At 46.0% G+C, this 25043-nt stretch overlaps 1 protein-coding gene across 20 annotated transcripts in view; it reads left to right on the top strand.

Annotated features, from left to right (window-relative positions):
- Positions 1–24127, top strand: part of NFYC (nuclear transcription factor Y subunit gamma) — a 34827-nt gene extending 10700 nt beyond the window's left edge. For 18 of the 20 annotated variants that reach the window (XM_054223460.1, XM_054223469.1, XM_054223473.1 and 15 more), the window contains 9 exons: positions 5640–5752; positions 9295–9366; positions 10899–11012; positions 13386–13481; positions 17449–17622; positions 17957–18115; positions 21741–21848; positions 22588–22647; positions 23210–24127. In XM_054223460.1, the coding sequence (XP_054079435.1) occupies positions 5648–5752; positions 9295–9366; positions 10899–11012; positions 13386–13481; positions 17449–17622; positions 17957–18115; positions 21741–21848; positions 22588–22647; positions 23210–23329 (1008 nt within the window). In that variant the 5' untranslated portion in view covers positions 5640–5647 and the 3' untranslated portion in view covers positions 23330–24127. Of the gene's footprint in view, positions 1–5639; positions 5753–9294; positions 9367–10898; positions 11013–13385; positions 13482–17448; positions 17623–17956; positions 18116–21740; positions 21849–22587; positions 22648–23209 lie in introns of those variants that run through there. The other 2 variants (XM_054223454.1, XM_054223453.1) reach the window with 2 other exon arrangements.
- The last annotated feature ends 916 nt before the right edge of the window (positions 24128–25043 follow it).

Raw genomic sequence — 25043 nt, 5'->3', positions numbered from 1 at the left:
GCTAGATTGTTCCTTCTGATTCTGGCAGGATCAGGTGTCTGGCGCTTATTGCTGCGCAGAGCTCGTTCTTTAGATAAGCAAGTGTGGCGCTGCGCATTTCACTTTCAAATCACAGGACGGGCTCCCAAAACAGAACGCTACAGTTCTGAGAGTTAGGGCGTCAGACTGGAAGCATCACAGAATGCCGGGATTGGTATTTATTCCAAATACTCACTTTTCAGCTGTATGGATCTATTTTTAATTCTTCAGACTTCCAGAGTTTTTGCTAGGTCTCTGGCATTGGGTTTTGTTCTTTGGTAGTAAAGGGGATGTTTCATTTAAAAACAAACAAACAAAAAACCCAAAAAACAAAACCAAAAGAAAACCCCAACAACCCCCTGCATTGCTTGTTTACTCCTTTTCTGTAACAATACTTCCTAGTAATTAACTTGCGAGTTTTGTGCCATAGTGGATGTTGTAAAACCAACAGCATCATAAGAGGAGTTGTGTGAGGAGGGGGTTTTTGGGGGGTGGTGGGGTGTCTTCTAACCACTGTCGATGTGGAGGTGTTAAATCTGTCTTTGGGTGGTGGTGGGTCTGGCAAGGGGAGTTTGTTTTTGCAGTGTCAGTTTTCAGAAATATTTGTGTGTTATCCTCATCTGTAGCTAGACACTGAGGAGGTTGAGGCAAAACATTTGCCTCCGCTTCTGTCTAATTTCTTTTTAGCCTTCATCTTACTTCAGATTTATCCGTCTTTTTAAGACATTTGGATGGAACATGCTTCTATCGCCCTGTAATACGACGCTGTGTAAAACCGGCTCTTTCCCATAACGCGAGTCGTGGGAATCTGAGTGTGCCGCATGCAAAGAGCCTGCCGCGTGCTGTCACCAGGGGCTGCGGTACCTGCTGATATTGCCGGGTTAAAACCACCTTCATCAAGAGCCTCGAGGCTTTTCAGCACTTCCCTCTGGCATTCGCCCTTTGCATATTCCTGCGGATATTTGGATAAACTTAATTTAGATCTGCTCTCCACCCAGCTGCCTTTGGTTGAATTCTTAGTCAAGGCCAGCTTGGGAGTAGCTTAAAAGCGCGCGCGTTGGAAGCTGTGAGGTGACCCTCGCCGGCCGGGGACGTTGTCCTCCGCTTCCCCTTCCCAAGCTGACTTGGGCAGCGGCACCGGTGATGCCCAGGAACGTCCCGGGTCTGGTGGGATGTTCCTGGCGGTTGGTTTTCCAGCTGAAAAGCTCTGGGTTCCTGCTCCAGGTGGAATTGCAAGATCAGAGATCTTGGTTTTATTTGTGGTTATACTGTAGCTCGTGTTTTCAATAGCAGGTTCTTGCTCAAGCGTGCAGATTGTAGGCATCCAGGCTGACAGCTCCGTTTGCCTGCTTCCCCGTCCCTCCGCGTTCAAGACAGAGCACAAACTAGCATCTGGTTAAAAAACAAACAAACTAAACTTAAAAACAAACAAGCAACAGCAACAAAAAAAATGAACGACAGACACTGGAGGTGTCTTCGTGCTTGCTTTGTGCTCCTCTGAAGTGAAGCTCTTAAGTATCTGTCAGCTGCCACAGGATTTTGTAAGTTGTAATGTTTGTAAAAGGTGTTCTGCTCCGGTGAGCAGAAAAGCTCTAATTGCAAAGTGTTGATGTCGTAGCTCTCGGGATGTGCTTGCTAATCTGCTCCGTAATCACCTCCAGGCATTTTATGCGCAGACCTCAGCTTTTTGGCTGAGGTTTCTTTTTCCCTTAGTCTGGAAACAAAACGTTTGCCTTCATGGAGCGTCTTCCAGGCTGCGTGGACTGGGCTGGCTGTTGTGAAGCAGGTGTATCGCAGTCTCTCCTGTACTTACACCCTTATTTCTTGCTGTGGGGGTTTTTTTGGGGGGGGGAGTGGTTGTTTCCTTGCTTATATCTAATTCAGTAATGTGTTCGCATTGTGACTTAGTGCGCTTTGTGTGCGTGACCCTCCTCATCTAGATTCTTCTGCGAGAGCATCTCCGCTAGCCTGGTTTTCAGGCTGCAGGCTCCTGGGACTCACGCTGGTGGTTTCGCTCATCCGAGGTCATCGCAGTGTCCCGTTTGCTTCAGGCGCACTGGGGAGATGCCGCCTTTTGTTCAATTAAGTATTGTGCCAGAGCAAAAGCGTGTCAAGCTTGCAAGGTGCTTGCCCAGCTTCTGTGCGGAGACGCAGCGTGGCTGGAATCAGCAAGTTCTCTCTGGCTGCGGTTACGCTTTGTGGCAACCAGGTGATACGGGAGATTAACTTCTGTTATTCAGCAGCAAGATGGCGTTGGAGCCACCAGTTTACTCTTAAAACTTTGGAGAGACCGTACCCCGCCATGCGGGGAGCGTGGGGATCCTCAGGGCACCTCTCCCCTTCTGCACGGGCTTCTGGAGGAAATCTTTAGAGGAGGAAAGGTGAAGTATAATGAAGGTCTAAAAATTTCCCTGCAACCTGCCTATCAAAAAAGACAAACAGGTTGAGACGCTGATACCGTGAAATCAGAGGAGCCGCCTCCCCGTTGGCTTTGGTGGGCTTATCTTCTGTTGTGTGCTTTGGTATGTTTCTGGCTTGGCGCTAATCCTGAGAGGAGGCGTTCTTAAGAGAAGAGGACGCAGGTTCCCCTTGGGTGAAGGAACTCACCTAATTGCGCAGGAATGGTTTCATTAGTGACGTTTGTCTCGCAGAGCCAACGCTGTGGGTTTGCGTGCTGGTGTGGGTCTTTCTCTTTTCCTTACCGCCCTCCTCTGATGCTTGCAGGCACCTTCAGCCCCGCTTCTGTATCCCCGCTGTAAGGGGAAGAAATTACTGTAGTAATGTTCTGAGCACTTTTAACCTGCTCAGGCTTTTATTTTGGAGTTTATAGTGATTTCATTCCGTGAGTTTTTCCAAAAATTAGCCTATTGGTGGCTCTTGTTTCTACTCTAACTCAATTTCCTAACCATTATCCCAAACAGTCACTTAAAGTAGCAATTGTCCCTTGGGTCGAGCGTCAGGCTGTTCGTTTTGCATTCTGAAATCAGTCCTGCGTTTACCTTGAAGAGAGGAGTTTTTTTGTATTCATCGACAGGACTTTTTAAATTATAGATAACTGGAGTAAACCATTTCTAGCTCTTCCTGAAATCTGGATGAATACCAGAGGCATATATTTAATGCAAGAAATTCGCTTTTGCGTGCGGCAGGGGGTAAAGCGGCGGCGGTGGTGGTGGAGGAATTTTCTTCCTCTTCACTCCATTAGCTTTTTACTTTTTTTTTAACCTGTTGTTTTCTTAGGGTTATGTAGAGCATTATATTCCAGTACAGCACTTAAGTCGCTTGAGTGCAAGTAATTTGTGTTTTAAAATAAAGCCTTGAGAAGTGATTTGGCTTGTCTTCCGGACGAATTGCATCTCCGGTTGCAGAAGAGACCCTGCCTGGTGTTAGTGTTGAAATATTGCCAGCACAGAGCAGATCTCAAGGATGAGCTTTCATTTATGCGCCTAAACTATTTTTTTGTCTACGTTTGACAATGCACATCAAGCGGGGGAGAATCAATTGCCAATTTAACACTCTCATTAGAATATTTATCTCTCTGTATTTTCTTATAAATACTTGAAATATCTTAGTTGGTAGGCAGATGGTATTATAATGCAAATAGTTGTTGAAGAGTCATCAAGTTGCCAGTCACCTATTTCCACAGGTTCCTTACCAGGAATTCTTCCTGTCTTGAACATTTGCGTTGAGACTGAAAGTATGATCTTCTGCCCTCCTCTTTGTCACCCCCTGTCAGAATCCCCCTCGGCTCTTCCCACGTCTCCCGTGTCCCCTGCTCGGGTTGACGAAAGGAAAATACAACTGTTCACAGAGTCTGCCGTGGAAGGTGTAGGCTGCAGGAGGTAACGAACTAATTGTCTGACGTTCATCTCTTTGATCTATTAATAAGATTTTATGTATCATCGTTGCTTCGGAATAGTAGGTTTTGAAATTGCTGGCAGTTGGCAGCTGCCTCCCATGGGTGTTCTGGTGCGTTGTACAGCGGTACTGTGCTTCCCTTCGGCTTGAGGAAGGACTGACATAGACCTTCGCGTGGCGGATCAAAAGCGGACGGGGATTGTGGCTGTTTATGTCAGAGCTAAATCTACTCTTGTGTCTTTTTCCATGACATGGCGACACACAAGTATCTGAGAGTATCTTGAGATCTCTCCCTATAGAAAATGGAGCACCCTTTCTTTCTTGCTGTAAGTTAGGAGAGACACGGGGAGTGATTGTTTGGACACGGTGTGTGTGTATCACTCATGGAAACTTCAAAGCTGCCCTGAGTGACCCCGAGAGCGTTTAACGTCAGTAACTCGCTGGCTTCCTCTGCTCCGCTTGCTTGAGAAGTGCGCGGTGACTCTTCGGGAACTTGCCGAGGTGTTTTTGGTACCTGGGAAGCACCGTGTCCTGTCCTGCTGCAGTCCGCGTCTTGGCAGGTCCTACGTGTGCGTGGGTTTTTGGCACGTCTCCCCCGTCCTTCCAGGCTGCCATCCTGCTGGGAATCCTGCCGGAGCCACGCACTCCGGTCGCACAGGGGAAGCCAGCAAGGCTGGTCGTGGCGTTCCAAGGGATTCCCAAGTTGCGCATCTGAGTTCGTTTTTAATATTAACTGGAGCTGTCCTAAGAGTTCCCTGGCAAAAAGGCAGGACTTGATCCAGGAGTTTATGGGGGGGAACAGAATTGTGTCAGCTGGAACTTGAAATGTGCCTGGGCAGTGCCACGCGGGCTGGCACCATCCCGGTCACCCGGGGACGAGGTTGACCCAGGCCGTGTGTCCTGACCTCTTCCCCATCCTCACTGCAGCGCAGCGTGCTCCCAGGGGAAGGTCTGAACCAGTTACTGTCCTTTCGTCTTCCCCATAAAGTTGCTGATGACTAACTACTGGTGCATACTGGAAATAAAGCCGTTTGCAAAGATACAACTCTTAATGAAAGCACAGGCAACATCCAGTATAAATTTAATAATAGCCAGACTTGCTTAACATCCTGCAGTTGCAGAATACTAAATGGCAGGCATGGGGCTTTTTAAAAAATTGTTTCAGTTAAAAGATTTGAATTTTAAATGTTACTTTCTGCATTTGACGTTCTGCATTATCCAGGCTGTTAATTTCTCCTGTTGATTATACCCAAGGAGAAGAGGTATTTTAAAAATAGTGTAGAGCCACAAAAGCTGACACCTCTCACAGGCACAGAAGCAACTGTTTTAGAACACTTTTTAGAAATAATATCGGACTTACATTGACATTCTGGTTTCAACTTGAGGGGGGTTTGCTTGCCGTATCCTGTGCTGTTGTTGGCTGTGAAAAGCAAGAGAAAAAATGATTTTTATAATAGGCGCGCACTGGAGTGTGAGCTGTGACCGAGCATCGGTTTCACTCTGTAACTCCTGGTGTAAAGGCAGGGCCCTAATAGGGGAATAACGAGACTATTTTGTTTTAATGTTCTTTTTCAATCTTTGGAAAAATAAATAAAACTTTAAATAACTATTCCAGAGGCTGTGAGACCTGGGCTGGCATATCTTACTTTGGCAGTCTCCTAGAGCGATTAGCCAGGCTGGCCCCTTCCTGTAGCCCTGGGACTTGGAACCGCTGGGGGCCTCTGACTCCTGCCTCCCTCGTTGCTAACGCTTCTTGTTTCTCCCAGCTACCAGAATGTCCACGGATGGTGGCTTCGGCACAGCTAGCAACAGCGATGCCCAGCAAAGCCTCCAGTCCTTCTGGCCGCGAGTCATGGAGGAGATACGCAATCTCACGGTGGTGAGTGTCCTCGTGGGCTGTGTTATTTCTGAAGAACTGACAGTGGAAAGTGCCTGGTAACGTCTGCTGGCAAGATAAACCTCAGCTTGAACAAATTCCTGCTGCTTATGAGATCCAGTAGAGTCGGCTGTTTACAGCCTGCAAGGTGGCCTTAAGAGCTGATAAATAATCATTCAGCCAGGCTTTTGACTGTTGGCTGCAACTGCCAAAACTTGAGATATAAATTGAACGCGGCTGATTGATAGCACAGTGAGATATAATAGTCACACCTTCAGCTCTTTCTGGACTAAACAAGAGGACAAAGTTGACTCAAAGGTTCTTTTAACAGGTGAAATGATGACCGTGGCTGCTTTCTAGAGCATGGCAGAGGAACTATCTTCTGTTTGGGGGGGAAAGGGATGCGATTTTAAAATAGCTATAGGTATAAGTGTAGCTGCCACAAGCTCTTTTAGTTAACAGAAGATTGAGGGATTTGAGAATATACCTCACGTTGTACTATGTGGGCTGTTTAACTGCTGTTCCAATTCTGAAATACAAAATGTGTGAGCAGCGTGTGAGGAAACCCTTACCCGCACCAAAGGACAAGCCACATCAGTACACCCTGGGAGATGTCACCGTTCAAAACGGGACTTAGTCTCTTCCCCCTTCATCGTTCCAACACCTGGCTATTGGCAAACAGTTACAATTTTGTGAATGAATTTTTGGCTTTAGTCTTCTGTATGGGACTATTATGCCCTCTTTCAGAACCGTCTCCTTTGACAAGCCTGAAGTTTTGAAAATCACTTGAATGCCAAGTGCATCATTATCACATGCTTTATTAATTTAAAGGCATTTGATTAAAAAAATCCTGTATAGGCTGAGAATAAGAATTGGACTAAGTAGCTTCTATTTTTTTCCATCCCCAAAAGAGATGTGCCTGAGAACAAGGGCATGTAATAAAAATGGCTTTTCAAGAGAGATTGATGGATGACTGTGATACAGTGGTCCTGAAAGCACACTCCTGTGCTTTTAATGTACCCGAAAACAAAGGAACTCCAGTCAAAGACGGGCTGTTCAAAGTGAAAACCCCAACCCAGTAGCATGAAGATAAGCTGCTTTTTTCAGCCTGCGTGCAGATAGTTGATTAAAGAAACAGATGTAGAAATTTGTATGCATAACCAGAACTAATTACTTTCCTCTTTCAGCGCAGTGAATTCTTGTGTTCAAGAGCTGTAGTTTGTCTTCATCTCCACATGAAAGGGGTTTATTCTGCGGCTTATCAAGTATGGGCAGCTTAATTTTTAACTTCGTATGAATCTATTTATTGCATTGCAAGCTAGTAAGTCATTGAAAATTTAACTGAGGACAGTGAAGGGGGTTGGAAAGGGAAAGGGATAGGGATACCCGCAAAACATTCCCGTGTGGTTGTCTCCTGCGTAATCAAATCCTGAAATTGAATTGTGCATCTTACTGGAAGCGCTCCCGTGGATGCGGACGTAAGTATCCATAGCGGAGGCCAGAGCCGCTGTTTGGTGGAAAGCCTGCTTTGGTTGCCCGCTTTCCAGGGCACGCTTTGCCTGCTCTGGTGGGTTTGCCACGTGCCACCAGTAGCTAAAATTCAGGGTGAAAACACCAAGGGAGCTGCTTTAGAAGAACGAAGCAGAGCTCCTCGTGCTCTGCCCTGGATAACAGAAAGGTCTCCCTTTCTGGGAGGAACAGGGAGCAGGACTAGGCTGGAACTCGCGTTTGAGCTCCACACGGAGCGAGAAGAGGCCTGTGAAAACATTGAGACCTAATTTGGAAAAAAGAAAAGATGAAGAATTGGTGTCTAAAGTTTGTTCTGCTGGGTAGTAGCCAGTAGTGGTCATGCTTCCCTTCACCATGCTTCTTGCGTATTAATTTTGATTTATGTGACGTTTGCCTGTCTGCCTTAAAGGAATAAAGGAGCTTTAATTTTTGGTAATTTCTCCCACTGTCTCTTCTCTAAAGATTTTAATAGCTGTACCTATGCGTGTCTACTTGCAGTTCTGCTGTTCATAGCAGTTAAGATACTTAAGACTGTTAGGGGTTTCACAAATTAGAAATTTTGTCCTCAACTTCCTTTGAGCCTTACTCAAAGCTCAGGAGGCTCTTTAAAAAGGAATGAGCTTTTTAAAAAAAAAAAAAAAAAACAAACCCTCAAATAAAAACAAACTCAAAAAACACCTTTGGGATATTTTTTCATGCCCTAGCAACCCTGTAACTTGTTTATGTGGCAGTTACTGGTTGGAAATGTCACCCTGAGCTCATCGTGTGTTCAGGCCCGGGTCCCAGCCCTGCCTGCCCCCTTCTCCCACTGCCCAAACCCTTCCAAACTGACCCTTCCTTCTGCAGCGGGATGCGGCAGCCCTCGGCGCTCCTCCAGATCCGTTCTCCTCTGCAGCACATTACTAGGAGCACCAGGAGCACCTCATTCATGTTTCTCTACAGAATGAGGGCATGGAGCGCTTTAAAGTATATGCGCATATAAAATAATGTATATAAATAGACATAAATTTTTTATATACGAATTAAATAAAATGCCCCCTGCTGGAGCGCTGGCTGGACCAGGCACAACTTCCGTATTTTCCTTCAACAGAAAATAGCATTTTCAGCTTTTTTTCCCCCCTTTTGTTTCACTAAAATGTCTTGCAGCGCCTTCATCCCTAGAGAAATGAGGTTCCTTTGATTTTATTTTTTTTTTATGACATTTTTGTGAAGAAGGGAAGACTTTTTTTTTTTTTTTTTTTTAGCAGCCCTTTGTGGGTAGGGATTCTGCATTCCTAATGCAATGGGACGTAGCCTCAGCTTTTCTCCCTTTTTAAGAGGCTCCTGGTAGCAACACATCTTGGATTTATATTTTTTTTATTCCTCTTTCTACCCTCAGAGAAGGGAGACCGCTGGTGGTGGTGAGGCTCTGCTCAGGCCGGGTGACAGCGCTCGCTCGCTCTCCCCTAAACCATCATTTCACCATTTTGAGTCAGCAGTTCTCTTTGCTGGAAAATAGTGAAATCCATCATAGAAGAGATTATTTTTTTTTGAACGAGATTCTCGCGAGGTTTCTAACACCAAAATTGGTATTGGGCAACAGGGAAGTACAAATAAAGCAAAGAAGGTTTCATCCTGTGGCCCCCCATGGCTCGTTTGCCTTCATTTTCTCTTGTGACTTTTTGTAAATTCCAATGGTTTCTGGATCCCAAGACAGCTAATTGAATTAGTCCCTGCAAATATAAATAGATGCAGAAATGTGTACCGTCAGAAACGTTCTGTTCTGCAGAATGCCTTCCACTTTGAGGTGAAGTAGTAGATACAAGTGTCTGATGGAAGATTCAAGTAGAATTCTACCGGTATAAAATACGGAAAAGCCCACTGGAATTCTCGGGCCTGAGGAGAAGCTGCCATACCTCAAAGAAAATAAGTTATTTTTCTAAATGTAATTTTAGCCAGTTTAGTTCCAGACAATAGTGACTTCTAACATTTCTTGTCTTACCTTTGTTTGCAGTTAAGTATCAGTAAAGACTCTCTCAAATTGAATCTCTCTGCAGAAAGACTTCAGAGTTCAAGAACTCCCTCTGGCTCGTATTAAGAAGATAATGAAACTAGATGAAGACGTGAAGGTACGCTCACGGGGGTTTTCTTAAGTGTTGATGATCCTTTTGGTGGATATTGTAGTTATAATTCCTTGCAATTCATTACTTATTATCATTGTTTATTTTTAAAGCACGTTTCAACAGTTGCCTTGAATGCAATATTAGCTGGCCTTGTATAATTAAACTGAGCTGGGAAAGCAAAATCATTTGGGATCTTTGCTGAAGACTTTTGCAGTTTTGCTGCCTTCTGGTAAATACCAGTGTACTCTCTAATTCTGTATTTCCTGGGGTTTTTTTCTAGGGCTTAATTGCCTTTTCTCGTGTTCCCTCCTTGTTTCTCTCTGCTCTGCCTTTCACAAATCTCTAGAGTGTTGAGTATGAAGAGCGATGTCACTTCAAAGGGTGCTACGTTATTTTGAGTTTTATGGAAAAAATAAGTAATAATTGAGGTAGATAAACGTGGTTTTGATGGCGGTGTTTGAGCTGACCCCTTGACGATGATGGTAATACATGAGTTGGCTGATGAAAACTTAGTGACATAAGAGGAAAGAGAAGGGAATCACCTGTCAGGTTTGACTCCTGCGCTGCTCCAGTCCTCCTGCTTTTTTAAGGCGGAAAACTGTCAGACACTTAACCCCTAAGAGAAAAGAGAAGGGCTTGCACTTTCTTCTTTTTCTCAATGTGACACCGTCCTTCTGTTAGGACAACTTTTCACAGTTAAATGAGATCCTGAAAAAGGTGTGTGTTGTCTTCCCACACAAGGCAGCGATTCATCCAGCCTGGCAGGGGAGCGACCCCAGCCCTCTGGGCTCCCGGTTCAGTGGCTGAACCGAGTGAATGCCGATTTTTTTTTTTTTTTTTTTTGCTGATGAAGGGGAAGGTGAGATTTAAGGGCGGGAGGGAAGTCTCTGACCTTCCTGGAACGTTATTTAACAAGGAGAAGGCTGTACTAGTAAGCATTAATGCCAAGCCGGCTAATAGTCAAACTGCTTAATTTGAGTAAAACTTGAGCTAGATACTTTTTAAGGAAAAGGAATTTGGTGAGGCAGAGTCTTTCTCAGGCCTCCAAACCTCCTTTGCAATTTCAGCATTCATTTCAAATTATATAAATGTTACAACGATAAAGTAAGCGCCAGGTTTTTAAAACGAGCCCTCACCCTGTCCCCTTCAGTTTCCAAATGGTTTATGCGCGTGCCAGGGCGCTGCCAGGAGAAGCTGCTGGTTGACACCCTGGAGATGGATGTGCCCTGGTGCCATTTACTGGCCCGCCATAATCCATGGAGCATGGAGTTGACACCTGACTAGTCGTGGAGGCAACAGACTTTCGAGACAGATTTTAGATGCGCAATACTCGTAACACTGTGTTTAACTTGAGGCTGGTAGCTCTTTGGACTGTCACACCCAGGGATGATGTGGAAATTCCCTCAACTTCACTGTTAAACAATGCAGCCACTCAGATTCGACTAACGTGATAAAGTTGCTCTGACTACAGCTTTGCAGTATTAGAATACTAATGGTAAAACTTAAAAAAAAAAAAAAAATCGTAAATCTGATTGCAGATGATCAGTGCAGAAGCTCCCGTGTTGTTCGCCAAGGCAGCTCAGATATTCATAACAGAATTGACTTTGCGAGCCTGGATACACACAGAAGACAACAAGCGCAGGACTCTGCAGGTAACAGAGCTGCTCCTACCTGGCCTTCAGCTGCTTCAGGAACTGTTTCCAACTCTGTTTCCATAATATAAGGCATGTTTTGTAGACAGTAACTTTAGTACCTGTGTTTATCTCTACAAACCTGTGTACGAAGCACAACGCGCAGTGGAACTGGGCGACTGAAATGCTTTTTTTTCTTCATTTGTTTTCAAAAAAACAAAACACAATCCACCCCCCCCACCCCAAAAAAAAAAAAAAAAACCCAAATAAAACCCCAAAGCTGCAGCTGTCGGCTAATTGTCACCTGCTGGAGCACTCGGGATAGCTGTAGCTGTTCAACTTCCAGCTGATTTGGTTTTGAGTCGTAGTTCTAATGTAAGCTTGTAGGTGGCAGTTTGTGTCGATAAATGTGTAGAGATGAAAACGAAAATACCCTCCTCCAGAACAGATTACTGTTTCTTCTGGGTTGAGAGGCCCTCGATTGTAGTCACTCAGCGATTCAAGAGCAAGCTGTAACTCTTCAGGGTCTTTTTATGGGGGGAAAAAAAATGGCACTGACTTCTAGTCTCATGTGTTGACCAGAACTACTTGAAATGATGATGACCGTCAGTTCAGGCGCTCAGATCAGAGGTGGGAGACTGTGGCGGTAAGGACCGTGATGTCCGCTCTCCTGTACACGGGCGCAGAGATTGCTGTAGGGGCAGGGAGACCCGTCTGACTGCACTCCAAAGCTGCTAAATTGGGTGGGCACCCAGCCACTCGGTCCCCGCTGAATTGCGTGATGCTACTCGCTTCACCCAGGTTTTAATGCAGTTACTGGGAGAAGGATGTATTTGCTATAAATTCCATGAATAAGACGCTTCGTAAGCACAAGTGCTGACTCGGGCATGTCCTGGTAACAGTTTTCAAGCTCGGATGGGTCCGTTTATTTCAGAATCCCACTTAAATCCTGATCCTAACGTATAAGACCTTGAATTGACTTGGGTTTTATTTCTGAGTGCCGTGCCTTCCCCGGCAGCTGCCGTCCCGGAGCAGCTGCAGAAACGCAGGCTCGGCTCAGCGAGTATTCGGGGGGAAAATTTCCAGTGGAGAGGGTTGAGTTATGGAAGTCTATTCCTGAGGAGAATGGATTGAACCCAGTCCTCAGCAGAGAGAATGAAATACCAGATACCTCTGTCCAGTAAAAGTTTTCTTCCCGGTGAAGATACTTTTATAACGTATTCAGCCTGCTGATTGTCTCCCTCATGCTTTCTACGTGATCCATGTTTGGCAATTAAATGCCAAGACGGTGTAAGGTTTAGAAGCGTCAACTAGCCTGAAATGAGAGGACTGATGGTCTGGTAGATTTTACCTACTCGTTAGGCAGCGTAGGCATCTTTGTCGCAAATCTTGTTCATATATATGCTTTACAAATTTATCTTCAGCTAATGAGAATGAGGCTTTTAATAACTTCTTGAATTATCCCTACTCTTTAAGATGGCTTGCAAGGATTCTAAAATGAAAGAGTACTTATTTTTTTTCTTTTTTTTTTCTTTTTTTTTAAAGAAATTCAGCTTTTTTATCTTGTTTCGGATCTTAAGCAAATACATTTAAGTGATGACTTACTGCTGGGTAACTCTTTATTCAGGTTTTTACTGCTTTGACGTAATGCTGTTCTTTGGATTTCTTTTTCAGGCAAGGTATAAAAGTAAAGTTATAAGCCATTTTGAGCGGATACCTTGCCAGTTTTTCTTAGAAGCTCGTTGGCTCTTACACATCCATTTTCTGTTACATGTTTGGCCAGTTTGCTGAGTATATGTTTTAATCTTTGTGCTTTCTTTTAATTGTTTTGCCCTTCCACATGCTGAAGCTTGTTCTCTCAGGATCTCTTGGGATTCCCCTGCCCTGAATAAGATCCTGTGATACTTTTTTTTTCTTTTTTTTTTTTTTTATCCCATCCCCAACTCATAGATTCTGCATACGTTGCTACTAATACACGGAGGATCCTCACCTTTCTGCAAAGCTTCTTTTCAGATAGCTTTGGGATTTTTATTTTTTTGTTGTTGTTTTTTTAGAAGAATTTCATTTTTTTAAATGTGCTAAAAGCCTATGGTGATCGTCATGAGCCCTCTGCGGCGTGTTACAGCAGTACCGTTGTGGAAAGGCTGATGAGGCTGGGTGGGTGCGCAGGTGACTGTAGAAGCCTGAGTTTGATAAGCACCTTATCACGCACCTTATCACGCGTCTTGGAGGCCTCACACGGCACGAGGCGGTGGGGTTGGCACCCGGCTTGAGCACTTGGGATCTGGAAAAGACATCCTCGCTTGACTCAGTTGAAAAGCTCGAACTTTATTTATCCAGTGGCAAAACAGACTTCTAAAGCTGAAGAACGGTTTTCTCTTTTTGTTGTTGTAGAGGAATGACATTGCCATGGCAATTACAAAGTTTGATCAATTTGACTTTCTCATCGATATTGTTCCAAGGGATGAACTGAAGCCTCCGAAGCGGCAGGTAAGACATAAAAATGATTGCCTTATCGTCTGTCCTTTCCTTGGTGTGATTTCGGTCCCTAATTAAAATAAAGTTGATTGAAGCAATACAGAATCAGACTTACACGTGAGATTTGTGCCTCTCTCTTTTGCATGTTTATTTACAGTGATTTTCAGGTTCTTAAATTTATTTTTTTAATGGAAATAGGGCTTGAGGGGGGGATTTACAGCAGTCTGACTTGCGGATTTACTTCAGTGATAAAGACATTGCTAAATAGCTCTGATACCAAAAGCGGCCAATGCTAAAAATTTAACTTTAAAAAATGTGCTGCGTCTGCATCCTTTGACTTGTAACGGGAGAAACCGCCTTCTTTGCTTGTACCACCTCCTGCGTCCTTTGGGGCAGTCATTGCTACTGTAAACATCCTTGACTGGAAGCTGTAAGGTGTTAGACGGAGCTTTCAGTCGGATGTTTACAGCAGCAGGCTGCTGCGGTCCTCTGAGCACAACATCTTTCAAACTTAACAGGCTGCTTGTGTTTTACAAACCGCTTGTTTCCCTCCGTGTGTGAAACGGGGCTGAAGACGCCATGAGGTGTGGCTGAAGCTCAGTCTTGCCGCTTCAAACGCACGAAGAAACGGATCCAGCTCCTGGTAGACTAATTTCTCTCTTCCACGTAAAAGCTCGATGTTTTGCTGTCCAAAGCTTTGGTCTTTGCTTTTCACCGGTTTGGTAATTGCTTATCTCTCTTCGTTACAAGTAGATAACGTGGCTGAGCTACCATCAATACGCTTCTTCTAGGGAACAGCTCCGCTTGGACACTGCTGCACCTTCTTCAGCAACTCCTGGAATCATTGGCCAGGACTCAGCTGGGCCAATTTGTTCTCTTGAACAGTAAATTTTTTCAGTAGTTTATAATGATTTACAACAATTCCTTCAGCTTTTTTTTTTTTTTTTTTCCTGATACTTTTGAGGGTTTGCAGTGGGTTAGCCTTTGAAAAAATCCAACATGGATTAAGCATTAAAATAGCTTCTCTGGTGAGTGCAACTGGAGAGGCTGGCATACTTTAAAACATCTTTCTGGCAAGTGTTTTACTTGGAAGTTTTTCTTTGACATGTTGGGGTGGTTTTTTTCGTATTTCAATATAAGTCTGGAAAACATGCAAAGCCCTCGTGGTGCTACGGAAGCGATAGCCAAAGGGAGGAAATACAGGCTTCATCCTTTCAGATGTCCTGAGTTCAGTTTAACCTCTCATCCTGATTTCCAGAAGCAGCATAACTTTCTAGTCAATGAGGAAAATACCTTTAAGTGTCACAGTATGTGCTGGAGAGTCCATTCCTACTGCTGCAGTCTGCTATGGTTAAAACTAGCAGCATCACAAGGCTTCCTTACAGGTGTGCTGGGAACTCTGTATTCTGTACGCACGGTGAGCATCACACCTGGGAGCGCGGCACGGCTCCTTCCATCCCTTCCCTGAGCTCCCTGCTTTATCCCCGCAGCAGTGCAGCAGAGATGATTTGTCCAAAGATCACTAGTTCAATATTAAATAAAAAGACAAAGGAGGAGGTTGCGCAGCCGCTCTCGGTGCTTTGCCCAGCTGGGGGGAAGAAAGCCCGCGTTTCAGTTGGTTCAGCCTGATAAGCCGAAACGAGTTGGCTGCAGCCTGAAGTAACCCGGGTTAATTCTGGCATTGCAAATTCCGTTCTTCTAGGTGCCTCATTCAGTTATTCTACTTCGTAGCGCTATTTTTAGAAGTATTCCATGTTTGGGAGGGAGAATGTTGCCCGTATCTTTTCCTCGCTGGAGCTTTTTGATTGGCATCAGAATGTTCTGATTACAGAACATTCCAGTTCTATAATCAAATGAGTGTCTGCGGTATTTTAGTAGGGTGTTAGATGCATATAGGTTGCTGGGGTGGTGTGTCTTGATGATACATCACCCCAGAGCTGTGTCTTTTGGGTCGCACAGCATCAGCAGTGAAACCCTGTCGGGTTTTGGATTGAAACAGGCTTTAGAGATCTGTCTCTCGCTGATACATCCACTGCCTGCGAACACTGCTGAGTCACTAGAAGTACCGCTTGTGGCGCGGGAAGATTAATGGAGAAATAGCTGCCCAATAACAATGTGGGTTAGGACTTTGCAGTGGAAAATGCTCCTTTGATTCAACAGCGTTGAAAAGCAGCTGCCTATAGGCTGACAGCCTGCACTTTCTGGCTGGGGGTGCAATCTGTATTTTATCTCTACCACGGAAAGGACTGTTTGACAGGTTAGTGTTGGTTACGTGGAAGAGCTGGGAGTGAAACCACAACTGTTATGTTGCTCTGGTAACTAAAGCTGTGGCTTGAAAATAAAAGATGGCAAACGGTGCGATATAACGTAGTTCAAGCAGATTTAAATTTAAAGCCATTTTTGCCTGTAGCAAAAGCAACTTAGCCTGGAATGGATACGTACAGAAGTACTCGGTTCCCGTAGTTGTTTCAGGATTCAGCTAGATTGGAGCGCTCTAGAAACAACACGGCTAAGGACCGGGCTTCACAGAAACAGCTGCAGGTCTTCTGTGTGTGTGCTTTTATGGTTAACCGGAGACCTGTCCTGTTGAGTATATATGTATTTTAAATTTGTTATTAATCCCTCCCCCAAAGGATTTGATGAAGCCAGTAGGAATAATCAGCAAATTACCATGTGTAGGCAGTATTGCAAGTGTTTGATTGCAGTGGTTTGCAGTAGCGTGGGATAGTGCCAGTGTTTGCCCTGAGAGCCAGGCGTAGAAGTCACTCCTTGATTACAGCCAACCGTGAACAGCTTAATCTTTGGGGGTAATTTCCTGGTAGGCTTTTGAGAAACCTCCCAATAGTAAGTCTGTTCTTTAGTTGCCGTCCCTCTGAGAGACTAGCATCTGAGCAAAAGGGCTCTCTCACTCAGGCCCGGTGCCCATCTAGACAACATACGTTGACCTGGTTTAATGTGAACCTTTCTTTTCCTGTCCAGTCGGATACGCTGAAGGTAACCCATGAGCAAGCCTCGTTTAACGTGGGGGAATCACGCAGACCTGTGTAAGGGGGAATTCACCATGTCGTAGCACGTGTAAACATCCTACACTCTCAGCTGTGAACTCGAGGTGGCTGGGAGAGGATTGTTTACGCCTTCTGCCATGGAGTGAACATCTGGCGAGCTGCATCTTCCGTAAGGTGTAACATCCACCTGCTCCTCTAGGGAGCTTAGAAATATTGATTCTCGAGTGTTAACGGCTTGCCACTTAACGTAATCTCTGAAAATCTACTTCTTTGCCTAAAACGTTGTTAATCGTATGGGGCTTTTCTCTCCTAAAGACATGCTTAGCTAAAACAAGACAGCTTTTTCCTTCTGAAAGTGAGTTAGAGCAGAGCCTTTTGTTTCTCCATGCTGCTGAGATGTTCCTGCTACCCGCAGAATCAGGCTGTTAAGCCACGGTACAAGAAGTTGTTACAATTCTGGAAAAGCTGGATTTAAATAAATAAATAAAGGCACGACAGTATACATCAAGTCAGTGACTTTTATTCCCAGGCGTCTAACATCGGAGCTAGATTGAGATTTGTGTTGGACACGTAGGCTAAGAAGAGGGTTTTGTTGACAGATGAGGCTCTGTAAGTCTTCCTGGTGCATTTGCAATTCATTCTGTGTTAAGATAACAGGCGATGATGGAATTTACTGAAGACTTTTGTGGTTTTCAACTATGGTAATTTTACTCATTTGCTTCTCATAATGAAATTGTGACCACGTTATTATACGCAGGGTATTGGAAATGTTTTTGATTTCCATATAGCTGAATAAATGAGGAAACCCGTTTCGATATATCATTTCAGATTTACTTAGTTCAACTGTTACGAGGGAGGTATTAAAGATACTTTCCCATGGAGCATGCTTATGGGGGGGATGCTTCAGCCGTGGTCGGGGTGTTTGGGTGTTGATCCGTTCCCTGCCATTTACCTGTCGTTCCGCTGTGCCGCAGGAGGAGGTGCGTCAGGCTGTGACCCCAGCTGAGCCCGTACAGTATTATTTCACGCTTGCTCAGCAGCCTGCTGCGGTGCAGGTTCAGGGACAGCAGCAAGGACAGCAGACCACCACATCCACGACCACCATCCAGCCGGGACAGATCATCATCGCCCAGCCTCAGCAAGGGCAGGTGAGCCACGAGCAGCGGCCAGGGGCTTCGCAGGCAGTGGAGCCCGCGAAACCCTCGGCTTGCCCGTGTGTAAGTGCAATGTGTTGCAGTATCCTGTTCTCGCTGCTCAGAACAGTCAATACCGAGATAGAAATGTGTTTTCTGGTCACGACCAGCTGTTCAAATATCTGAATAACAAGGGTCATCTAGGTTCTGGGTTCCCTTCCTGCTGATTTAAGCATCAACAAGGAACAGCGGGTCTAGGAAGCAGTCTGTCACTTACAGTCTTTGTATCTTGTGGCCGTTTCACCTGTGTTCAGTCCTTGCTTGGTCCTTATCCCCGTTCTGAATGCAGACCACCCCCGTGACGATGCAGGTTGGAGAAGGCCAGCAGGTACAGATAGTGCAGGCCCAGCCGCAAGGACAGACCCAGCAGGCTCAGAGCGGAACTGGGCAGACCATGCAAGTCATGCAGCAGATCATCACCAATACAGGAGAAATCCAGCAAATCCCGGTAAGACTTGGCCAGCGGAAACGTGTAACAGTGAGCAAGCTGTCCGCTGGTGTTCTGGCATGAGACTGTATATGTACGCTTTTTTAACTGCAAGAGGAAGTTCGGATGGAGTGGTGTGTTTCCTGCACTTAGAGAGGAAAAATAACCAGGTGTGACATGAAGGGGGAGATAAATCTAACCCATCTAGTGTAGACTCAGTGCCCAGCCCCACGCTTATCCCCCGAGTGAAATAGTTACGATTAGGAAGCAATAACTAAAATATTTCCTGGATAAACCTTAGTTCTTTACTACAGCGTGGTTTCAATCAAGCATAATTAACTTCTTTTGCCTTTACTTGGCTCTGCCTCTGCAGTCTGAAGTCACGACCTGGCAGACTGAGCGGGAAAGGTGCCATCTGTGAGTTACTAATAAACTTTTATGTTATAAGAAATATTTCTACAAAAGACTTTGAGCTGGTTGGAGGAATGGCTTTGCAGAACCAGAAGATATCTCCTCACTTTTCACATCAGACCTGCTGTGGCCTTAAGAATGGGATTTTGAGTACCCAGCATCAGCAGTGACATTCTGGCCTGTGTCCTAGGTAAACACGTGGGTCAAAAAAAAGTCACATTTTCCCCCCCGTCTCTGTAACTTGTAATCACAACAAAGCCGGGTCTGTTGGTTCCCATCTGGAAAATTTCACACCTCTTACAGAAAATAAAAAAAATCTGTCCAGTTCTGTGTACTTAACCAGCAGCCCAAAGGTCAGAGCAAGTGACCAGGACAAGCACTTCACTTCGTCTTTCATTTCTGTTACTAAGAAGTGTACCCACAGCTGTGGCAAAACTGATCTTTCACACAAGTTTTGCTTTTCGAGATTTGCTAAGCTTCCCTCCGTACATCTGGCAGGTGCTCGTGCTTTGCCATAACATCTTGAAAAAGGTTTAGATTGTGGGGGTGGCCAGATTCTTCCAGTTCACTTCCAAATTCTTTTCATCTCTTAAGTCTTCAGCCGATTCCTACTGCTTGGCTTCAGGTGTTGGTCAGAAAGGAACAGAAAGGAACTGAATTGCTTGCCAAATACAGTGGTTTACTACAGACAACCTTTTTTCTTCTCTGCGTTCTCTACTACTTCTCTTTTACATTCTTTTTTTGTTTTTGTTTTTCCCCTTCCTTTCCTTATGAAAGTCTCTCCAAGATACTTGTTCTTCAAAGCATTTGGGAAGGAGATCTCCACCGCCAGCCTCAGTGAATCCGTTACAACGGTACCGAACGCTGCAGCAGCCTCCTCTGGTTCAGCAATAAAAAATGGTTCATACTTTTTTTTTTACCGGTTGTTTCCAGTGAATGCTGTAACTCCCTACCAGAAGGGAGCTTGGAGACTTGCTAGGAGAAAGAATTCTTTATAAAGTAGCTGTGAGGGGGCCATAACCTTCTGCAGAAAGTCCTGTTCTCCACGTAGCTGGATCCTGTTGTAAGTGGTCCTGGGTTTTAGCAGGCTTTTTCACTAGTGTCTGGTTTTGGCCAGGCATATGGTTCTACCTTCCTCTTGTCCGGGAGCACCTAAGACGAGGAAGCTGTGACTGCTCCTCGGAAGCTTCTTATGCTGCAGATGTGAGACGGAAACTGGAAGTGCCAGAGTCTGCTGTCTTTTGTCTTTGGGAGCACTTGGGTCTATGGCAATTTCAAGACTGCAAAACAGAGCAACTTAGGAGCAGTGCTTTAATGAAATAGTCACAATTCGCACCTCTGTATCTAGCAGAGGTACTGTTTTGACTGTAATTAAGAGGATTCTTCTTAATCACGGCGTGTTGAAGAGCCACGGTTCGTGCTGAAGGAAGCATCTCTCCCCTTGCTCGCTTCCAGCAAGCGAAGTGAAAGAGAACATGGAGCCGCACTCGCTGCGAGAGCTCCTTAGTGCCGTAACCTGGGAAGCAGTTTGTCTTTGGTTTCACAGAATTACAGCCCTTCGTCTCTTCAGCGCTGATGTCTGTTCTGCCCTTTCCGCTGTGCTTTTATTATTTTTCCATTGAGTTTCCTTTCTCTTTTGATGTAGTTAGCGCTCTCTTCTGATAGTTCCTTTTCGCTCTGGTATCTGCTCGGGTTCAGCAAAGAATCTTTCAGAACACAAACGTGACAGTTTAAAATGCGCTCATAAAACTGGCGCTGCCTCTGGCCATTGCAGGAGTGTTGAGAGAACCTTTCTGATGTTGTCTGCTGCTTTTCCACCTGCTCCCGCTCCTCTGCGCTTCCCTACTGCCGCTTACCGTTTAGGACCACGGGTTGCCCGAGGAAAGGTGGCTTGTATTTTTTAAAACCTGAGAAAAACCTGGAAGTGTACACGTCAATTAAACGGTAACCATTTGTTTGTCTGCATTAATCTTGTATTAAATGTAATCTATATCTTAGCTGGACCTCATTGGGCGGGTTCTTTGGCGTTTACCCTCATTTCTGGAAGAGCGCTGTTTTTACATCGCTTCCACCCATTCAGTTAATAGCGTGGCTAAAATCTATGCAGGAGCCCCCAGTGTGGAAAACATGATCTGCGGGCAGGCCTTGGTGCAGAAACAAATTCTCTATTGAAACATTTATGCTCACGTGGAGTTTTTTTGCTCTTGAAATAATATTGGAGCTTTTAGACACAGCTGGTGAAGTCAGCGGCGTTTATGTAGATGCCAAGACCATGTTCTAGGCACTTGAGCCTTTGTCGCTGAGCAGTTCTCAGGTATTTCGTATGTCCTTCTTTCCCCTTTTTAAAAAGAAAAAAAAAAAACTGAAAACATACTTTGTATTTAATTAACCTTAAGACTGTGAATCTAAATGTTCTAAAATTAAGTAACATTAAATGAAAAATCCAGCAGTAGTATTAATCATACTGTGACCTTTTTATTGCTTCTCAGATGTGTATTTAGTAGTATTAGCTGTTTCTATCGCGCAAAATGCAAGATGAGACTTGGGGTTACCATGATGAGACTGATTTCATATCCCGCACCCCCCCAGCATCTAACCCTGCAAGATCAGGGACTGTAGGAAATAAATTTGCGTTTGAATGTAGCACACCAAGTGTTGACACGGAAGGTATTGGCCTTTGCCAGGTGGGTGTCGGCGCTGCAGAGTTGCGTTAAAAGCTTCCACGTGTTACCTTGCGGTATTCCTGGGGTTTGCCATCTTGGCTGTCTTTATGTGAAAATTTCCCATACGTTCCCTTATATTTTTTTGGCAGGGTATAATAGGAGCGCCATTGTGTGCAGCCAGCTCATAACAATCTTCTTCGTGCGAAATGATACGTCGAAGTAGTAACTCGATTCTCCTGACCCAAAAGAAAAACAAGCGTTCTCAAAGCGCTCTGAAATTTAGCAATTAATACGCTTTAGCTACTAACTGCCCACTCCCGTTCTGGAGGAAGTAGTAACGTTGCGCTTCCTCAGGGTTTTACTTCGAGAACCTGCAGGAGTTCTGTGGACTTCGTTCTTGCTTTGGCAGGGTCTGTGGTAGTTACTCATCTAAACCGTTAATCAACTGAAGCTTCCCGGTGTCCTCTGTTACTCAGGCTTCTGTTGTGGAAACAAGACGGCAAGTTTGTGTGTTTCAGGTTACACAGTTATCTGTTTAATTTTCTTTCCCTGCCCCCTCCGCTTGTCTCCAGGTTCAGTTGAATGCTGGCCAGCTGCAGTATATCCGCTTAGCCCAACCCGTATCAGGCACCCAGGTAGTCCAGGGGCAGATCCAGACGCTTGCAACCAATGCACAGCAGGTAGGCACTCTAACAGCAGGGCTTTAACTGGTAAAGTGTTGTTCCCTAGCTCCTGAAACTGCAAATTCCAGTCGAAATTACCAACTCTTGGGCTAGGATTCCTGCCTTTCTTTTCTTCCTGTTACTTTCATCAGAATAATAAAGCAAGGAGCATAGCGGAAGCCTCCTTTACCTGGACGGGAAAGGTGCATGCATGTGTGTGTGTGTCTGTGTCTCGCTGTATAAAGCTCCTGCTGCTTCTGAGCTGACTGCAGGTAAAACCTCGGTTCATCAGCCTTCTCTTTACTTCTGCTCCTTCTGGCTGGGTGAGGGAGGAGCAGCCGTGCAGCCTCGCAGGGAAGCTGTTGCAGAGGTGGACCATCAGGACCAGCGTTGCTGCCGGCAGGTTGTCTCATGTTCTTGTTGAGACCGGTCGCTAAGGGATTCTTCTCTGCCTTCAGAGGATAGGAAGGCTGCTGCTTTTCTGTCATCCTGGAGGCAGCGTTCTCCTCATGGAAGTCAGGGAGGACATGCTTGTGTTTGGTTTGGAACAGCTGAATCCCATGTCCTTTGTTCTTGACTTGTGGTTAGCACCAGCATGACTGCGGGCCGGCGGCGTAAGCCCTGTCTTACCACGTGGTGGGGTAATGAAGTTGGAAAGAGTCTAAAAGCTCTTGAAAGGCAGCAGCAGAGTATTGTTAGCGGGGTTCTGACCCTCTCCAAAGCGCTGTCAGTGATCGTCCTTCTCTTACCCTTGCAGATAACGCAGACAGAAGTCCAGCAAGGACAGCAGCAGTTCAGCCAGTTCACAGACGGACAGGTAAGACCTGGGACTCGGTTGGTGCTACGTCCCTTTGAAGTCAAGGGCTAGAGAGACTGTCCTGCAGCCTGCATCCGCTCCTCCCGACGAAGACGCTGCTGCTGCTAGCGAGCCCTAACCGGGAGCAGGATAAGCGGATGTGGTGCCGGTCTTAATTCAGGTGGATTCTTCATGTTCTGCTGCCTTTGCTCCCAATTAACGCAGTCCCTTGCTCTCTGGGTGGGATCCATTTTAATCCTAGCCAGTTTAGGAATAAAGGTCCTAGACTCTAGCTATTGTCTGTTCCATAAGTTGCCCGGACTCAGTCTGGGCATCAGAAATTCACGGAATTACTTTGTTATGATTTAGCAGCAAATGTCTAGCGGCAATTTGTGGTCTGTTTTTTTTGGGGGCGGGGGGAGGGGGGTGCGGGGGGAACAGATTTTACTTGGACCTGAGAGCTGCTGTTACCACCACCGCTGACCTTGTGGGGTTAACTCCCAGCGTTGTGCCCGGAGGGAGCTGGTGCGGGGTGGGGTGAGAACTGACGGTCCTTTCTTTCCCCCGCTTCCGTCTCTGCCAGCAACTTTATCAGATCCAGCAAGTGACCATGCCGGCGGGCCAGGACATCACCCAGCCCATGTTCATTCAGTCCACCAACCAAACCTCGGACGGCCAAGCCACGCAGGTGACAGGGGACTGAAGGGGGCCGTTGCAGCCAGTCTTCTCTCTGCGCGGGAACAAACGCGTACCAGCACGACCTGTGCCAGACCAGCCCGGCCTGACGAACGCATCTGCTTCTGTGTATCTGTACTTGATAGGAAGCCTATAGTAGGCCGCAATCTCCGGTGCACTGTACACCTTCCTCTGGTGGGTATGAGAGAATATCCAGCAGACACTGACAAGAACGCAATATTTTTATTTTTAGAATTCAATATTTCGGTGTATTCAGCCCCTTGTTCAGACCCATGAAACCAAAAGAGAACTAATCAACAGGAATTTGTAGCATCTCATTGAACAACGTGTAAAACGTTTTTATCTAGTGAAATTATTAAAGGGTACTGCATCTGGTTTGCTTAAGAGCTTTATTCCTGGTATTCTGTTGGTAGTTTTTCTCTGAATAGAGCTAGATTCGGTCCTCCCATCTCAGTGGTTTGTTAGGGGTGTATGGGGTGGGGGGAGTGCGTGTGTCTGTGTGTGTTAGATTTTCCTCTCCTGCCTCCTTTTTTGGTGAGCCGGAGCATTGGCTATATGCGCTCGAGGGCAGGGAGTAGGGGAGGAGTAATTAAAGTGAAAACAAAACAAAAGAAAAACCCCATTCCTTGTATGATGACTGTATTTTCTAAGGGCAAAAGATTCTTTAATTTGGCCTGGTTTATTCCAGAAACACTAATGGAAATCTGGACAAACCCCAGCCCTGCTGTTAACTGTTGTACTAGCTTCAGTCGATGCATGTAATATAAGCTTCATAAAAATGAAATAAATTTCCTTTGTAAGATAATGTGTGTGCTTTCTTTGAGATCCGATGCCCAGTCTCGACCTGCCGAGCGAAGAGCATCCTGAATCCCTGAAAACCGTTACGCCCCAACTAGTGAAACCAGCGCCAGGGTTTAAGGGTGGCCTGGAGAAGGGGTGGGACGAGGGCGTGAGTGACTGGAGTGGCGACACGGGGGGGCTGGGGGTGCCTGCCACCCCAGGGCGTCCTACGGGGACTCCTTCAGCCGCGGGTACCAAGGCTGTGCCGCCTCTCCCTGCAGCTCCTGTGCCCAGGACCCAGCCGGAGACGCAGGGAGGAGTTTGGGGCAGGTTTGATTGAACGTGCCGCAGGGATCCCGGGGGCGTTTGGCAGAGTTTAGGTCTGAGCTGGAAGAGGGGTGCGGGTTTGTAACGGAGGACCTTTGCACGTCCACCGTCGAGCAGCCGGGCACAGTTGGCGCTTTTTCCAGGAGAGGCTCCGTGGCTTTGGGCAGCACTTGGCAGAGCCGGGGGACAGCTCTGGGGACGGTGCCCCCGCTGCCACTTCTTTTTCACTACCAGAAGCACCCAGTTTGCCGCGATTTCGCACTCAGGAGAGTCTGGCTGCTCCCACACGTGGCGCGTAGCCCAGGTGTGGGCTGTTGTAGCCCCTGCCAGCGCTTTTCCCAGCGGTGCCCAGCCCGGCGGCGCAGGGTGAGGAGCCCCCCTGGCACCGGTGCGGGCGCCTGCCTTGCCCTGCCAGCGCGGGAACCGCGGGGGGCAGCTGCTGCCGGGGGAGGAAAACTCCACCTCAGCATTTGGCTGGTGCAAACTACGGAATCTGGGCCAGGTTGTTCCAGTCGGGCCAGGGAGCTTGCTGCATTACCTGCACCTCCTGGGCTTTCTAAATGTCAATTTTCTTATTTTTTTTTTTTTTTTTAAATTTTTTCCAATTCTGTGAT

This window comes from Rissa tridactyla, chromosome 18, assembly GCF_028500815.1.
Source record: "Rissa tridactyla isolate bRisTri1 chromosome 18, bRisTri1.patW.cur.20221130, whole genome shotgun sequence".
Taxonomy (NCBI): domain Eukaryota; kingdom Metazoa; phylum Chordata; class Aves; order Charadriiformes; family Laridae; genus Rissa; species Rissa tridactyla.
This window is presented reverse-complemented; position numbering and strand designations above follow the sequence as displayed.